The 16,983-nt window shown below is 47.5% G+C and overlaps 1 protein-coding gene across 3 annotated transcripts; it reads left to right on the forward strand.

Annotated features, from left to right (window-relative positions):
• Positions 1-1,856: 1,856 nt before the first annotated feature.
• On the forward strand, positions 1,857-16,075 carry CHST4 (carbohydrate sulfotransferase 4). Of its 3 annotated transcripts, none has more exons than XM_087740043.1 (2): positions 1,857-2,060; positions 14,338-16,075. In XM_087740043.1, exon 2 carries the CDS (start codon positions 14,351-14,353, stop codon positions 15,485-15,487), a length of 1,137 nt encoding a protein of 378 aa, XP_087596169.1. In that variant the 5' UTR covers positions 1,857-2,060; positions 14,338-14,350; the 3' UTR covers positions 15,488-16,075. The 3 variants fall into 3 exon arrangements, with proteins under 3 accessions (XP_087596169.1, XP_087596168.1, XP_009475655.1); XM_087740042.1 differs by lacking the exon at positions 1,857-2,060 and adding an exon at positions 9,777-9,913; XM_009477380.2 differs by lacking the exon at positions 1,857-2,060 and adding an exon at positions 12,382-12,458.
• The last annotated feature ends 908 nt before the right edge of the window (positions 16,076-16,983 follow it).

Raw genomic sequence — 16,983 nt, forward strand, 5'->3', positions numbered from 1 at the left:
GTACGGGGTGTTCGCGATATGCCAGCGCTGCCAGGGTTACTGATTGCTGAATACGTCAGCTCCATAAAGTAATAAGGAACTGGTGGCCAGGTGTCTGTTTGTTCCGTGGAAACAGGAGTGGCTGTGCAGTCAAAAGGAGCTAACGCCCATCGGATCACCTGTTCTGGTGAGCTGCGCGGGGGCTCGGGGAGCTGTTTCTGAAACACAAGAAGGGCGACTTGTGGAGTGCCGCACACCATCGCCTGCAGCTCCGGTCACCTGTCCTGCAGAATCGGGATCCATGGGTCAACCCTGCCTCCCCAGTAACAGGGGGAAAAGCGAGCTACCTCTAGATTACATACTGCCAGGCCTCCTGCCAGGTTTTGTAGATACCTCATTGCCTCCCCTGCCCAGAACAAAGTCTGGGTACCAGCACTCCGTTAGAGGGGAGGTATCTATATGAGAAAGATACCAGTGTATGAAAAGATCGTTGACACATCAGCTGAGTGTCCCTGCTACATCCTTTCCCTTCAAAGAAAGCAATCCCAGAACAAAAAGAGAGAAGCTGAGGCTATGGGTGTGTGGTAGGCAGCTTCAGAGACTTCATGGCATTAGACCTCCAAATAGAGCCAAATAACCTGAGCTGCTTAAGACAAAACATTGACAAATGGTAAGTAGGGTGGTGTGTGAGTGGTCTGTTGGGCCAGGAGACCTTTACAACATGACATTGCTGCATTGTTATGTTGTCTTGCATCTACTACAGCTGTCAAGTTTCTTCTGTCTCCTTGAGCTCTTCTCCATGTATCTTGAGTTCTGCAGCTTTAATTCCCAGTACTAACATACAGTTCCTGTTTTTAGAGAAGGTTGCTCCTTTCAGACCGCTCTCCCTTCATGGACCCTTTTCCTTTCAAAGTCCCCTCAGAGGTATGTCTGTTAACATGCAAATATTCTGCAATGATTAACACCATTCTGGTTCTCCTTAGCCCAGCAGCATTTGGCCAGGGACGCTGAGAGCGCCAGAGACATAGGTATATATATAGCTCATAAATCTCAAGATATTTAGATTTCTCAAGGCCACATCCTCTATTGCCATCTTTTGCAAACATAAAACCACCTTTTGACCACACCTGGGTTTTCCCTGCTGCAATAGCAAACTAGCATTAAACGACAAATCTGCTAGTATCGTTTTTCAGGCATTATACTCACAGATGCTTTGCGTCACAGCGCGGGTGTAGCCCAGAGCACCCTGCCAGCCATACAAACTAGCCTGAGCTGTTGGAGGTGCTTTGTGCCAAAGAAAGTCCCTTCATCACTGAGACTAAGGAAGAAGCCAAGATGCAGGTCTGGAGCTGCTCTTCCTCAGATGCTCGGACAAGGTCTGTAGTGCTTTGGTAGAACTCCCTCAGTGCCCTTATGGCTAATCCACAGTCATCCTCCCTGTCTTAGCTGGGGAGCACCAGCTGTATACCCTGCAGCAAGCTCGCAGTGTGCTTCTGCTCTTCTCTGCACTGTCTGGACTGGCAGTGTTTAGGAGGAGGGTGACCTACCCCAGACATGAGGACCTAGGCAGTGAGGCAACCTCGTGGCTCGTGCTTTCCTTGGGAAAGGAAGGAACTCAGCTCGTGAGCAAACGAAGGTGAAATGTACAAGTCCTCAGCTTCCAAAGGGGCTGGCAGCAGGGCCCAACCCAGCAGGGCAAACTGGCACTGTGGGCGGACTGGGCCAAATCACACCTGCCAGCAGTGAGGCCATCAGCTCCCCCAGGTGCCTCAGGATCCTAGATGCAGCCCAGCCCCTGGCCCCGGCCTCGCCCACTCTCTCTTCCAGCAGCCCTGACTGCCCCCAGTGGGGATGCAGCCTGGAACAGTCCCCGAGTGTCTTCCTGCCATGGGGCCACGGCCCTTGGCCATGAGAGCCCGTCTGACCCAGCCTGCTCTCCACCAGCATGTAGCCACCCTGTACACCTGCAGTGGGAGGGTGTGGTCTGCCCTGAGCTGGACCCAGGACGGTAGCAGGGAGGCAGTCTGGGGATGATCGGGGAGGCCCTGGCGAAGCAGGGCCCAGCCTGCCGGGGAGCTCAGGTGAGGCTCGAGCATCGTGTGGAAGTGGGAGGAGGACCCCAGGGGGAGGTGATCGTGAAAAGCTTCTTTGTACGTGAGGGCTGGCATATAACCTCATTTTCTCAGGCTGTGCAGGCCTGTCAGAGGCCAGATGAGCTGACCTGCTCTGGTGGCATTACCCATTAGAGCTGGGGGAAGGAAATACTTGGCGCATGGCAAAGGGGGGCACGGATAGGTTTCCACAAGGAGGAGAAGTGGCCAGGGCGAGACTGTGGATGTGAGAGGAGGTGGCAGCAGTGGGCTGGCAGACAATACCTTCTTGAGGTGACTGGGAGGGATTTTGCAAACCAGACTGTGAGAGGGTAGAGGAGCTCTGCAGGAGAAGGATGGCTCGGCATGGGTAAAGTCTTTGCTATTGACAGAACAGCTGCAAAAGACACAGCCTCGGCAGGGTTCCAGTAGCTGGAAGGCACCTAAAAGCTGGCTAGCTGAGCTTAACAACTGGTCAGAACAAGGTTGGGGTTTTATCTTCTATATTGGCCTTCAGCCTGGGATCCCAGCACTGGGGAAACCTTCTGAGGGGCAGAAGGCCTGGATCTTCCTCATGGTTTGGCTCTCTGGCATGGGCTTTCTCACAGTGCTGGGAGCCCAGACCTATACCAGCCCTTTGCTTTGTCACGTATTATCTTCCATTAGCTTATTTGCCTTGGGTCAGTATTCCCTGAAGCCTTGCCAGAGCAACCAGGTGCTGTCAGTAGGTCTGAAATAGGACTTATTTCCTGGATGCTTGGCAGAAGTAGCTGGTGCTAGCATGGGGTCTTCTGCGCTCTAGTGCATTGTGTGGACTATGCGTGCTTCAGCTCTGCTTATGGCTGTTGTTCCTCTCAACTCTAGACTAGCTGTTCTACTCCAAGCTTCAGTGCATGTGCTGATTTCTGGTTTTAGACTGCCTATGTATGTAAAGAAGGCAGAAGCTGACCAGAGGAATGAATTCAAAAGCTGAATACATACATTTTTTTTCTTACTATTCTTCTCTTTTCTGTAAAGTATTGGTAAAGTATTATGTGATCTCGTTCTTAGAGCCTTATTTACCTGTCTTTTTTTCTTTCCTGTTTTCCCATTTTCCCATTCCCCTACCACTTGAGGTATTAGAGTGCTGTGGTACAATGAAGCCAGTAAATAAGTGTTGCCATTGCATTATTTTGTAAGAAAGACATGGGAACACCGTCCAGTAAGGTTCTTCCTTGGTTACGGATCCCTACTTCCTGCTATTGAACAGACAGCTCTAGGGCAGAGCTGTCTTACTTGTCCAGCCGTGGTAGAATAACTTTTCATGTCATTCCATAAGAAAATGAAAAGGCAAATAAATGAAAATAAAACCAGTTAGTACACGGGTTGGTAGTAAGGAGAAAATAGTAATATTAACTCAAGTAACGGAAAGGTAGGTGATATCGGAGACCAGGCAAGAAATGGAATAATGTCAGGCAGATACGGCCAAGATGCTTGTTTACTAATGCAAGGAATCAGCAGTAAAATAGAGGAACTACAACTCCTGATACTGGTCATAGAGTGGGGGAAACTTACAGGCTGCCATAGACTGGCAGTCATGAATGGAACATATGTATTCAAGGACATGCATTGCTCACGAAGGGTAGGAACACAAGTAAAAGTCATGTGACAAGTAAGTAATATGATGGGGATGAAAACCACAATTGCTTGTCTGAAAATCTCTTTGTAGAGAACTTAGAAGACAGCATGATGGAAGGGGTCTCAATGGCCCTGTGTGATTACATACACAGATCTCCATGTTATTAGAATAATAAATACAGTGAGGGACTGTGCAATTATGGAAGACTTTCGGCTTTTCAGGTAGAGACTGGAAAACAAACATTACTACTGCTACCAAGAATCAATTGTTCCTGATGTGATGGGGAGATCTGTTCACTGAATTAATGAGCTAATAAGAAGTGACACTACTTTAAAATTGTTTTGGCAAGCAGTTATCATCCTGTAGAAGAGAGTAATGGAAAATAACGTCTGATCATGTGAACACAAGCTGGATCAGTTTAAATTATGGCAAGAGAAACAAAGGTCAGGTGAAGTGAGAAGCACAAGTACTAGCATGTGGATAAGGCTTGTAACTTTCCTAGACTATAATGTATCTTCATGTTCAGCTCTGTAGTCTGGAACAAGAGGAATAGTTGCTTGCACTCAGCAATGGTGATTTCATGGTACTTGCCAATGGCTTGTGATCTACCTAAATGTCTTCTGCTGGTCCAAACTGCTACATCCTCAATAGCAACATACATTGGCTCTGTTTTTTTCTTTTCTTTCTACAAAACTAGATGGTTCAGTTAAATACTATGCTCTGTTGCCTGGAGGTTGAGCATGTTTCGTTAAGACTTTCCTGCACTGTTCAGCTGTCCTTCTCTTTGGATGCGTCTCTCTAAGGCAAGATCCATTTCACTCAAGTCTTGCTACTGCCATCTGAAATCACAAAATCGTGCAGTAATTTTGGTTGAAAGGGTCCTCTGGAGCTTTATGGTCCAGCCCCCTATTTACAAGAGAGTCTATTAGAGCAAGGGCCTTGTCCAGCTGAGTTTTAATATCTCCAAGAATGGAGATCCTACAGCCTGTCTGGTCTCCTGTTCCAGGGTTTGGCCCCTCTCACTGTGAAAAATTTTCTTCTTATACTGAGTCTCTAATCCTGTGCCTGTGCACCTGTGAGAAGTGTCTGGCTCCAGCCTTTCTGCGCCCTTCTGTTAGGTAGTGTCAAACAGCAACAAGGCCTGCCTTTTGTCTTCTCTTCTCCCAGCTAAACAGATCCCACCTCCTCAGCCTCTCCTTGTGCATCTTGTGTGCCTACCCCTGACCAGTTTTGTGGCCTCTTCTGGGCTCACCCCACTAAATCAACGTCTGTCTTTTACTGGACCCAGTATGCCAGAGGCAGTGTCCCCTAAGAGAGGGGAAGGCAATCCTCTGTTGTCTGCAAACTTGTCTGTCCTATTGCCCTTGTCATTGATAAAGACATTAAACAGTATGTGCACAAAGATCTCTCTAATTTGGAAAGCTGTACCATCTCCGGAGTGATATATAAATGCTATCTTTAACACAGGCATTAATTACCACTTCTGCTGCTTGTTTTTTTGTGAAAATGATTATAGTTTTATCTTTCTGCCACTTCATTTTGTGCAGGGACACTCAGGAAACAAACATTTTCATTTGCTTTGATATTCTAGGCTCCACTACTGCTTTTTTTTTTTTTTTTTTTGCCTCCTTTCCCACAGTGAAAGTGGAAAAAATAGTTTCTTCGTCCGAAGAATATTTTTAACTTATTGCTGTGCATAAGCTCAGGTTTTGTTTCCATACATGTAAAGGTTTTCATATGGAAATTCAGTTACCCAGTTTATCTATAACATGTGTTTTGCAAATTTGCAGTTTCTAGCTATTGGCTTTAGGTGTTAATCACACCCTCTTCTTTGCTGTTGGTCTTACCAATCTCTCTGCTCCAGTGTTTCATAGAGCGTTTGCTGAATGACAATAGAAAAGTCCCTTGCTTGTAAGGATAACTTAGCTCTTTTGTAAAAGAACTAGTTACAGAGATACTGCAAAATAAATATTAACAAACATACTTACTTCCTTTCTGCCAGGAAGGCAAGAAAAAGTGGCAGCGTATCAGTCCTTGTGTTTGAGAGTCTAAATGTTTTTCTAAGGTCAAAGTTGTGATCTGAGCCAGACAGGATGTTGCAAGATAGCAAACGTTCCTTCAAATTTTAGAAGACTATGTCCCTCTCGTCTCTGCCTGGAATCCTGTCAGTGAATAAACATTGCTGCCTCCGAAGGAGGGTGCTCCCAAGGGCAGGGCTCATGAGACAGACGAGTTGATGTGTGGAAGAAGAGGGGAGAAGAATGCGGAACGTATGAAGGCCTTTCATCAGCCTGAGTCCCTGTGTATGTTGCACAGGGTTGTGATCTATCTCGCATGTGGCTCCAGGGTTGATATTCCTCTTCTGACTTAATCGTGTGGGCTCCTTTTGCAATCAGTGGAAAGAGACAGAGACTTCTTCAGCATGAGCTGCTTTAGATATCAACCTGGTATAAGACAAGTTGTGTTCTACAGGGCATATAGAGTGGATGCTAAAATCCTGTATAGCTTAAAGACTGAATAGGGAGAAATTACTCATTGTCTCTCTTGATAAAAAAAATGGTGGTATTACAAATACAGTTTTTATATGCCAGGTTCAAAGCAGAGGGAAGTAGTTCTCGCAACATGCAGCTGAACATATTCTCATTGCCAGGGAATGCTCTTGATGCCAAAAGTATCTGTGAGTTCAAAACATGACTGGGCAAGTGAATAGAAAAAAAATTAGGTGCTGTGAAATGCAAAGACAAGCTTGATCTCAACTGATTTTAGACAGCTTCAGTGCAGATGTCTACTCACAAACATCACTCCCCACTCTTGTCACAGCCAACAGAAAGAAAGAGGAACTTCTGGGGCATCACTCACTAGCTTATTTTGGACACCCACATTCGGAGAGGTGAATCGTACTCCAGAGCCCACCGCAGGCCGGGAAAGCACCTAGGGAGGAAACATTCTTCTTGTTCTCTTCCCTGGACGTCTGCTCTTGATGATGGCAGAAGACAGGGCATGGTGTTGGTCAAACCTTTCAGCTGAGCTGGTTCCACTGCTCTTGGTATGCCTGTTTCTCTCATCAGACTATCATGCCCTCAGGGAGGAAGTCTTCAATGTCAGCACTGAGGAGTTACCTCTAGTCCATACCTCTGACATTACTCCTCAGCCTACTCCCATTGCTGCTGCACTGGGTCAGGTGTGCTCCGTGTATGTGTGCTGGGGAGCACAGCACACGTTGCTTGCTTCTTCAAGGTATAGGAAATGGAAAGTCTGGCTGCATGGGCAGTTCACAGGGCTCGCTAGTCTCCGAGTCCCCAGAAAACACCTTTAATCATGTGATCAGCCATCACGTGAGGTGGAAGCAAGGTGTACAAGACCAAGTGGTATGGGGCTGACTGCCATTAAGCAAAGGCTGACTGCCATATGCTTCTGCTTTGCTTCATAGTCAGACGTACAGGGGTAATGATGTCCATTGTTCAGGAGCCAGAGGAGTCCTCCTTCACTTAGAATCACAGAATCGTTAAGGTTGGAAAAGACCCTTAAGATCATTGAGTCCAACCGTTAACCTATCACTGCCAAGTCCATCACTAAACCACGTCCTCGAGCACCACGTCTACCTGTCTTTTAAATACCTCCAGGGATGGGGACTCAACCACTTCCCTGGGCAGCCTGTTCCAGTGCCTGACCACCCTTTCGGTGAAGAAATTTTTCCTAATATCCAACCTAAACCTCCCCTGGCGCAGCTTGAGGCCGTTTCCTCTTGTCCTATCACTTGTTACTTGGGAGAAGAGACCGACCCCCACCTCGCTACAGCCTCCTTTCAGGTAGAAGGCATTAAGTACCTCAGCCTTCTCCTCTTCCTTCGTGGCAATGTTTCCCTCCGCATCCAACAAAGGAGGGAGATTCTCCTTGGCCCTCCTTTTGTCACTGATATATTTGTAAAAACAATAACTGCAGTGGCCAGTTTAAGTTCTAGCTGGGCCTTTGCCTTTCTAATCTTCTCCCTGCATAACCTCACAACATCCTTGTAGTCCTCCTGAGTCACCTGCCCCTTCTTCCAAAGGCGGTAGGCTCTCCTTTTTTTTCTGAGTTCCAGCCAAAGCTCTCTGTTCAGCCAGGCTGGTCTTCTCCCCCGCCTGCTTGACTTGCGGCACATGGGGATGGCCTGCTCCTGCGCCTTTGAGATTTCCTTCTTGAATAACATCCAGCCTTCCTGGACTCCTTTGTCCTTCAGGACTGCCTCCCAAGGGACTTTGCTAACCAGACTCCTAAACAATCCAAAGTCTGCTTTTCTGAAGTTCAGGGTAGTGGTTTTGCTGACCCCCCTCCTTACTTCTCCAAGAATCGAAAACTCTACCATTTCATGGTCGCTGAGCCCAAGACGGCCTCCGACCACCACATCGCCCACCCCGCCTTCTCTGTTTGTGAGCACCAGGTCCAGCGGGGCACCTCCCCTGGTCGGCTCGCTTACCAGCTGTGTCAGGAAGTTCTCTCCCGCACACTCCAGGAACCTCCGAGACTGCTTCCTCTCTGCTGCGTTGTGTTTCCAGCAGATATCTGCTAAGTTGAAGTTTCCCACAAGAACAAAGGCTAGAGATTTCCACAATGTGCAGGTCTCAGGAAATGCAATGTGCCAGACAGCGTGCCCTCCCAAGCCTCATCTCCAAGGAAGAGTAATTCTCCTCCTCTGTGCAACTGCTTGTGCCACAGAGGTTGCCTTCTGGAAAGCTCAGCCAAGTAATTAGAACTTGGGATCTGTGCAACTGAAAAAATCTGCTCGGCCCTCTGACTAGAGGACTGTACAGCAGTGTTCAGTGCTGTCATGAAGCCTGAATATCAGTGCCAAAGGACCAGCATGTCTTGGGCAAACTACACACAGGTGGAACAGGAGTTTTGATACATCTCTGTTCGCGCAACCGTTGGTCAGGGAGGAATAAGGCTTCAGGAAGAGCCACTCAAGTGGTGTGACCTTTACAAACCAGCTTTGTAACACTTAATGACATACAGGTAAATCCTTCCTACAAATGGTGTCAGCGCAGGGCATAGGAACACGTAGCTGAAATCTAGGTTGCACAGAACATTGTGTGGTTCTCTCTGCAGGGCCCTACCTGGACCACTGCCAGCTTCTCACTTTGTTTCCCAGACCAGGGTTACCAGGGCTTGACCATTTGTGTTTGCAATGCCACAAGTGAAAGGGAACATGACCTGCCCCATTCAGGTTGTCCCTCCTGCTGGAAGGAGCAGCCTTGCCCAGATTTTTTGCTTCTGCTGTCTCCTGTACTCCACTTGCCCTCAGAGCAGCTCAGTGAGATCCTTGGGGACAGGGGACACTATCAAGAGAAGGTCTACACCTCTTCAGACGTTGTGACAGAAATTATGAGGCCTGGAATAGGAATGACCCAAAGCGATTGTCTCTGTGTGGTCGCAGAATACCATGTGTTTCTCTTGAGCCTGGCGCTGCCCTGCTTCGCTACCTTACCTGGCACAGCCCCATTGCAGCTCCAGCACCCTTGTGAATCATTAACAGGCCAAGTCCAGCTGCTCCTATCACAGCTTCTCCTTTCACACAATTTTCTTTCCCAGCCCCCAAATGTTTAACTCAGGCAAGGCACAGACAGAAAAGAGTCAAAAAGACTTTATGTGCATCTGCATCTGCAGACAACATGGCAAGCAGCCAGAGCAATGGTAGGCAAATATGCCCTATCTCTGCACTCCCGGTAGGCAAGCTGGTCCTCCTTGCAACAAGGGTTCCTGTTTGTCCTTTGCTCTGACACTCCACAGACATCCCTGTTCCTCCTTTTACGGCAATCAGTCTCTTTTGGGGCTTGCAAGGTGACTTGCCCCTCTCAGTCTCCTTTGTGAGTTTCCTGGCCCTTCTCCTTTACTAGCAGTGTTTGGTCATTCATGCCCCTGCAAGAAACTGCCATTCCCAGGCTTTGCTGTTTAGTGCAGGGTGGAGTTTTCTAGTTTAAGGTTGGTCAAAGTAGGCGGGCACTGTTGAGTAGTCAGTCTTAGAGCTGTGACACATACAAATGAAGGGGACAGGAGGGAGCAGGCAGGGGTATAGGTAAGAGCTGAGTACACATGTGTATGAGAGGCAGGCACGAAGGCAGAGTGCCAGTACATGAATGCACAGCTGTCTGTGTGGCTGCCTGGAGGAGTGTGTACCACAGCAGTGTACGTGTGTGAGGGCAACTTTGCTTGAACCAGGTCTGGTGGTGCTTCAAGAGGACTTGTTAAGGTGAGATTTTAAACCGTTTCTTGGTATCTGGTGTGGGTGCCCAGAACTGTATTCACTGCTCATGCTCAGCAGCCTGAACTGGGCTTTTTGTAAAACACTGTAAACATATGGATGCCAGTAAACTGCTACATGATTCCTCCCGCCAGCAGAAGCTGTTGGTCTGGCTTAGAGGGTAGCTCCTGCTTCTCCAGACTGTCTTCTCAGTGCCCCTTCTCAGCATTTCCCACTAGCGAGAGTCATGCCATCTGTTCTCCTCTGAATAGGCAGATGCTACTTCTAATTCTGCAGAAGCTGATCAGGCCAAATTGAAGAAGAATTTCATAAAACTATGAGCAACCATCAGTGTCATCAAAGACCAGTGTCTGGGGCTTCCCTGGCACCAGATGGTCTTTGCTACACTACTGCCACGAGAGCAGTGAGGGATCTGTACAGGTCTGGAGAGCTCCCCCAGACTCGCAGAGCGCTCAGCTGCAGTCCGCAGAGCGCGAGGTATTTCGCGCTGTACTGTCACCCCCCCAGACACGCACAGGTTCAACAGCCCCGTACTCTGGGGACATGCTGCCCGTGCTCAGAGTGCATTTGTCTCCAAGGGGCTACTTGCTGCTTTCTGTAATGCTCCTTCTTTGCCAGGATCAAGCTTTTCCAAGGCGCCTGTGTGTTTCTGAACAAGCTTAAAACTCCGTTAATTTTTGTGGAGACTCTAGCTGCTTAGGCGGGCAGATCCCAGTTCTTCGCGTTCTCATACATGTGCTGTGGGAGATTCTAACATGGTGACACTGGATTGTCATATTTTTCAGTAGTTTCTGTTCTTCATCCTTAGTGCCTTGAGATTCTTCCTATTCTTTCCGCTCTCAGCCAAATCCTAGCTCATCTCTCTGCCAGCAGACAGTAACAGTGTGCCTTTTTTTGTTCTGTGGCTGAGGTCGTCTCAAACATTCTGGGCTGATCTTTACTCTGCAGCTCTGCGAGGGCTTCATATTTCACTTTTGCAATACGAAATGAACTGAATCACTTGTGACTTTCAGTGTTTGCTGTAGGGAAAAATGTGGTTAAGCTTAAGACCTTAGTTTAGAAACATCCCAGCTGCCATGATCGAGAGATACAGTGGTGAAAAATAAGGTTATGTAATTAGTATTTCTTTCATGGTTTTAGTATTAAATATTAATAGTATTAAATATGTAATTAGTATTTATTTCACAGAACCCCTACTGTTCTTTGCTGCTCCTTGTTTCCACTTCACCAGGCGCACACAACTCATTTCAGTCCTTCTCCCCTCCCTGCGGGACAGACTGGTCAGGGCAACAATCACCACTACTTCTTGTATAAGAGTGAAGAAGCTGTTGAGGCTGTGGCCTCACGTGAGGCCATTTCTCAGGCAGACACCAGGAGCAGTCACAGGGACGGTCTGCATACTCTCTGAAACGTCTAAAACATCCAGCTGTCCCACCCCGGTTTGATTCAAGATAAAGGCATGCTCTTGCTTCCCCCAAAAAACTGAATCTATTCTTTTGTTACTCATACTCAGACTATTCACACACAGGTTTCCAGAGAAATAATGATTTCTGTCGTTTTAAATTTGCCTGTGTATCTTAATGCCAGTGTTCATGTCTGCTCAACAGAGTTTTTCTCAATTAAGAGCTTCTGGCTATAGTCCAGGAACACTGTCGGGAGTTAGAATAATGGTATTAATGGTGCCAGATGGAAGTGATATCATCAAAGTTCATTCAGAAGCCAGGACCTTTGGTAAACACTGCTGTATTCATTTGCAAGGAGGAAGCTGATATATGACTTGTTTTTACAACAGTCTTTGTTTGCAGCTCTTCCTAGGCTTGATCCAAATGTTGACCTGAATCAGCTTCTTGTCAGACCTGAACACCACAGTCCATTTGTATAACCAAAAAAATCAGTGGGCTTCTTGTGAGGGACCACATGCTTCTGGTCTCCTGGACTAAATGCACAGCTCCATCCTTGCAAGACATTACTAAAATAAAATTCATATTGTGGTAGCACTTATTGGCAACAACCAGGCTTGCTTACCCATTGGGCTGGGTATTGTCCTGGCTCTGAGAAATTATAATTGCTGCCTTATAAACCCTAAGCTCAAAACGAATGCACAGCAGGTAGATTAGATAGATAAACAAGCCAACTTATGCATATATGCTGGAGGGAAAGATAAGTACTGTTCCTAGTTGGTTAGCAGCAGTGACTGTACCTGGAAATCTAAACGTCAGTGCTACAGGAACTGAAATCATGGGAGGAGGCATCTCCGTGCAAATTAGTCTGAAATCTTCACTGCAGAGGGAAATTGAGGCAGGGCATAAGGCGGAGGTTAGGGAACTGCGAACATTCATACATTACCATGGACCCAGAAGGTAACATGGTAAGCACGTAGCGGGGAAGCAGTGTCTGCGTTGTGGCCAGTTGGGGCACACTTTATACCTCTGCTTGAGGACTTCCAGCTTGCCCCGCAGCCCTGAAGGCCCTGTTCTCTCTATCCTGTCTGGCTGTGGAAGCACCTGGAAGGACTGACCACAACTGAGAACCAGTAAGATTTTTTAATTTTAGTTCGCCTTGCAAAACGTAAAGCAGTTGCACTGGCTAGAGAGGCCTGTCTCCACTGCAGCACAGCTAAACTGCCAGCCTGGCACGTGGCGACAGGGGAGCACACCATACAGTGTGGACTTCACCATACTGCGAGGAGCCTGTCCCCAGGGGTGGCCAGTGCTGCATGCGCCCACCTATGTTCAAGGTACAATCAGGCATGGCTGGGGGCAGGGGGAGGAGAGCGCACAAGAGAGGAGCGGTTGGCAGAGCGTGCTTTGAGAAAACTCAGATCCCACCCCTGACGGTGTACTTCCTGCAGATTCCTGTGCCAGCCGGTACTCAGGCTATGAATTGTCCCCAGGCAGCGCAATGGACGTTTTCCAATAATGAAGTCATCCTCAACAGGCAGAATAGAGGTTTAGTGCAAGAAATAAGGAGCCAGCTTTGGGCAGACCTTTGAGTTGGACTAACACGTTGTGTTGTACCTCTTCTCATAAAAGACCTACAGGATGAATGGAGTTGGAGAGAGGGGTAGCAGGAAACAGTCTTTAAAAAGGAGTTAGGCTAAGAAAGGGGTTAGGTGTGGGTGAGCCTGCCTACACAAAGATGGATGAGAGAAACACTTGTGGGCCTTTCTAGCAAAATTGCCTATGATGTTCTGATTGTGGAGGAGATATTGCTGTGCTTGGATTTATTGCAGTGCCAAATGACTTCCTTTGTGAGCTGGTTTTGGGTGGGATAGAGCTAATTTTCTTTATAGTAGCTAGTATGGGGCTGTGTTTTGGATTTGTGCTGAAAACAGTATTGATAACACAGGGATGTTTTAGTTATTGCTGAGCAGTGCTTACACAGAGTCAAGGCCTTTTCTGCTCCTCACCCCACCCCACCAGCGAGCAGGCTGGGGGCACAAGGAGCTGGGAGGGGACACGGCCGGGACAGCTGACCCCAGCTGATCAAAGGGCTATTCCATACCACATGACATCATGCTCAGCAAGAAAAAGCTGGGAGAAGAAGAAGGAAAGGGGGACATTTGGAGTGGTGGCGTTTGTCTTCCCAAGTAACCATTGCGTGTGGTGGAGCCCTGCTTTCCTGGAGATGGCTGAACACCTGCCTGCCCGTGGGAAGCAGTGAATGAATTCCTTGGCTTGCTTTGCTTGCATGTGCGGCTTTTGCTTTTCCTATTAAACTGTCTTTATCTCAACCCATGAGTTTTCTCACTTTTACTCTTCTGATCCTCTTCCTTATCCTGTTGGGGGGAGTAAGTGAGCAGCTGTGTGGTGCTTAGTTGCTGGCTGGGGTTAAACCACGACACTTTGGTATGTGAGTTTTTGCATGTGATGACAATAAGTGTTTCCTGAAATCCCAAAAGGAATATAAGCAAAAGAAATGGAAGCCTGCATTGTATTTTTACAGCATTCTGGCATAAAAATAATTGTAAATGGTGATCAGAGCAGGAGCTTAAAAGCAACAATGTGCAACTGTTGAATTCTCCACAAAAACTTTGTTCCATCTTTCCTCCATAAAAATTGCTGGGATCATGTCTGCAGGGATTGTGTACACTAAGTACACGTTCCTGTGTACTGACTTATTTCAATACACTGAACTAACTCTTAAACTTTGATAAAAGTGCAGAAGCTTTTCAGTCATCTTCTAAAAGTGCATTAGAATGGCTTACTGACAATGTTTTTGTCACAGAAAATCTTCAGCCCTACAGTATTTATGTCCTTTCCAAAGACACCTTGTGCTGTGGTTGTCACAGCATCACTGGTAGTGTGGCAGCTTTCCAAAACCCTGAGCCTGCAGAGGGATTGGCAGGAGCCTGATGCACCGCATCCTGCCTTCTTCGTGGTCATGATGCTGAACTTCCTCTGTCTCTGCAGGTCCTTTGCAACCATGATGAAGTCTAGAGTGGTGCAGGTGCTCCTGATTCTGGCAGTTCTGTCCTTCCTTCTGATCCACTTCCACTTCCCGCCCTGCAGCAACACTACCCCCATGGAAGAAAAACCTTCTCCAGTGCACATCCTCATTCTCTCCTCCTGGCGGTCAGGGTCTTCCTTCACTGGACAAATCTTCAGCCAGCACCCCAGCGTCTTCTACCTGATGGAGCCTGCATGGCACGTGTGGGTTAAGATGTACCAGAACAGTGCCAAAGTCTTACACATGGCAGTGCGGGACCTAGTCAGGTCCGTCTTTCTGTGTGACATGTCTGTGTTTGATGCTTACATGTCTAGCCAGAAGAAAAAGTCTGATTTATTTCAGTGGGAAACAAGCCGAGCCTTGTGCTCCCCCCCTGCCTGCGACTCATTCAGTCGCAGTGACATAATCACTGCAGGCAATTGCAAAACAATCTGTGGCAAGTACCCATTCAGCAAGGTGGAGGAAGCTTGTAAAACCTACAGCCATGTTGCCATCAAGGAGGTTCGGTTCTTTGACCTGAAAGTTCTCTACCCCCTTCTCACTGATCCGTCCCTGAACCTCAAAATCATTCACTTGGTCCGTGATCCTCGGGCTGTGTTCAGGTCCCGAGAGAATACAATGGCAGACCTGAAACGTGACAGTAACATTGTTGTGGGGTCCCAGAGTGCAAACGGAGAAATGGGGCCCTACAACACAATGCAAGTAATCTGCAAAAGCCATGTTGAGATTTACAAGGCAGGCAGCCAGGCCATTCCCAGCTTCCTGAAAGACCGCTACCTGCTGGTTCGCTATGAAGACATTGTAAGAGACCCGCTAGCGAGGGCTGCTCAGATGTACAGGTTTGCAGAACTCCATTTCACACCAGAACTTCAGAGGTGGGTGTACAACATCACCCATGGGAAGGGGCAAGGAACACAAGCCTTTGCTATTGGGTCCAGAGATGCACTGAGAGTATCCCAGGCCTGGAGGAAGACCCTTCCCTTCCAGAAAATAGAAAAAGTGCAAAATGTGTGTAAGGATGCGATGGACTTGCTGGGCTACCGGCTCATTCAGTCCCAAGAAGAGCAAAAAAATATGTCGCTGGATCTTTTGTTTGCCCAGAACTCCGAGTAACAAATTCTGAAGGCAGAAAAGCTGCTCTCTGCAACTACTCTCTGAAGGCTGCAGAGTGGAGAACTGTCTACTAGAGCAAAAGAGAACAGAAGTACGTGCATGGATGTGCTATGTGAGGACAAGTAACACAGGAACCCCGACTGCACTCATGAGAGCTTTCTCAGCAGCACAGGGTCACGCTCCAAGGCTCCTGGAGGCTCAGCCACAATGCAGGCTGAAACAATGCAAGTCTGTTTTCCAAATTAAGCCCGTGGTTTATGTGAAAGAGGACATCCGTGTAGGTTGGAGCAAACAATGCCAAAGGACTGGGGCCAGATAGCAGAGCTCAAACCCCTCACAGACCACAGCTATATACTAGTGAAACCACATGGAGCAATGGCATTGCAAAGGAAGAGGATATCTAAATGGATGCTGAATAAAGAGAACATTACTTGTCGTGCTGCCACCCAGGACGCTTAATGCCAGAAGAGATGCAAGGATGACCAGATGTTGGTTTCTGGAAAGATCCTTTTTTCGGAATGGTTGAGTTTTCAAGCCTGTTTTTTCTTTGCTCCATTCCTGTACCTTGGGATTCAACCTTAGTGGCAATGTTGGGGAAACGTTTGTGTTCACTTAGTATAAAATGGGAAAAGGGAATAAACCAGCTATAGTTGAAAATAAAAACTCCTGGGTTTGCATATGGGGATCCATTTCTGGGACTATGTGAATCCATTTATTTTTCAGCTGAAATAATTCTGTCTTCTAGCTTTCAAAACCAAGAATAGTTGTTCCCCTGGGAGTTCTCACAGTCCACACATGTGACTGAGAAGAATTCATGCTAAGGTTGAGACTATAAAGACAAGGTAAGGACACGGATTCCATTGGTATAAATACTGGAACTGGGAAGATAGATAGGCTTATGGCAGTGGACTGAAGAAGCTGAGAGGAGAACAGGTGATTTTCCTGTTGAATTATTTGGTGAGAGTATTTCCTGTCTTAGAGCACAACAAAATCATGTTTACTAGACTATGCCATTCTCCACCATCTCCATTGGAGATGCCATTCTCCCACTTCCAGTGGGAATATGTAGCTCAAAACCCGAACGACAGAATTATTTTTACCTGGTTTTAGCAGTGTTCCGTAAGACAAGGAGAAAAGCTGGTTAGCAGACTTGGGGGGTGAAATGCCTACCAATACCTCTTTCTAAACATCCTCTTTCGTGTGTAAATTGCAGACTCCCTTTAACGTGCATCCATTTAACAGTGCATTCAGATGTTGCTGCGGAGCTGGAGTATTTCCACTACCCTGCAGACAGCAAGGCAGCTGTCCTAAGGCAGGATCACAAGCATCAACAAGGGATAAGGCTCGATTCTGAGGATGTGCATCCTTGGGAGAAGGTGATCAAGGCAAGGCTGGGCATTGGAGGTGATCTGAGGAGGCTCCAGGCAGGATGAGGGCATTCAGGGCCATGGGAAGCTGTGTTCCCCTTCCCTCTCCACCAACACCAACCCCCCCCC

Source organism: Nipponia nippon, unplaced genomic scaffold (genome assembly GCF_047370975.1).
Source record: "Nipponia nippon isolate SJK-2023a ecotype South Korea unplaced genomic scaffold, ASM4737097v1 scaffold_7, whole genome shotgun sequence".
Taxonomy (NCBI): Eukaryota; Metazoa; Chordata; class Aves; order Pelecaniformes; family Threskiornithidae; genus Nipponia; species Nipponia nippon.

What these genes read in the sequence shown, in the direction of transcription:
- CHST4 (XM_087740042.1), top strand. Translation starts at nt 9,801, where the DNA reads ATGCACAGCTGTCTGTGTGGCTGCCTGGAGGAGTGTGTACCACAGCAG. An exon ending in CTTCAAGAGGACTTGTTAAG is followed by an intron (nt 9,914 to 14,337) that starts GTGAGATTTTAA and finishes CTGTCTCTGCAG; the next exon opens with GTCCTTTGCAACCATGATGA.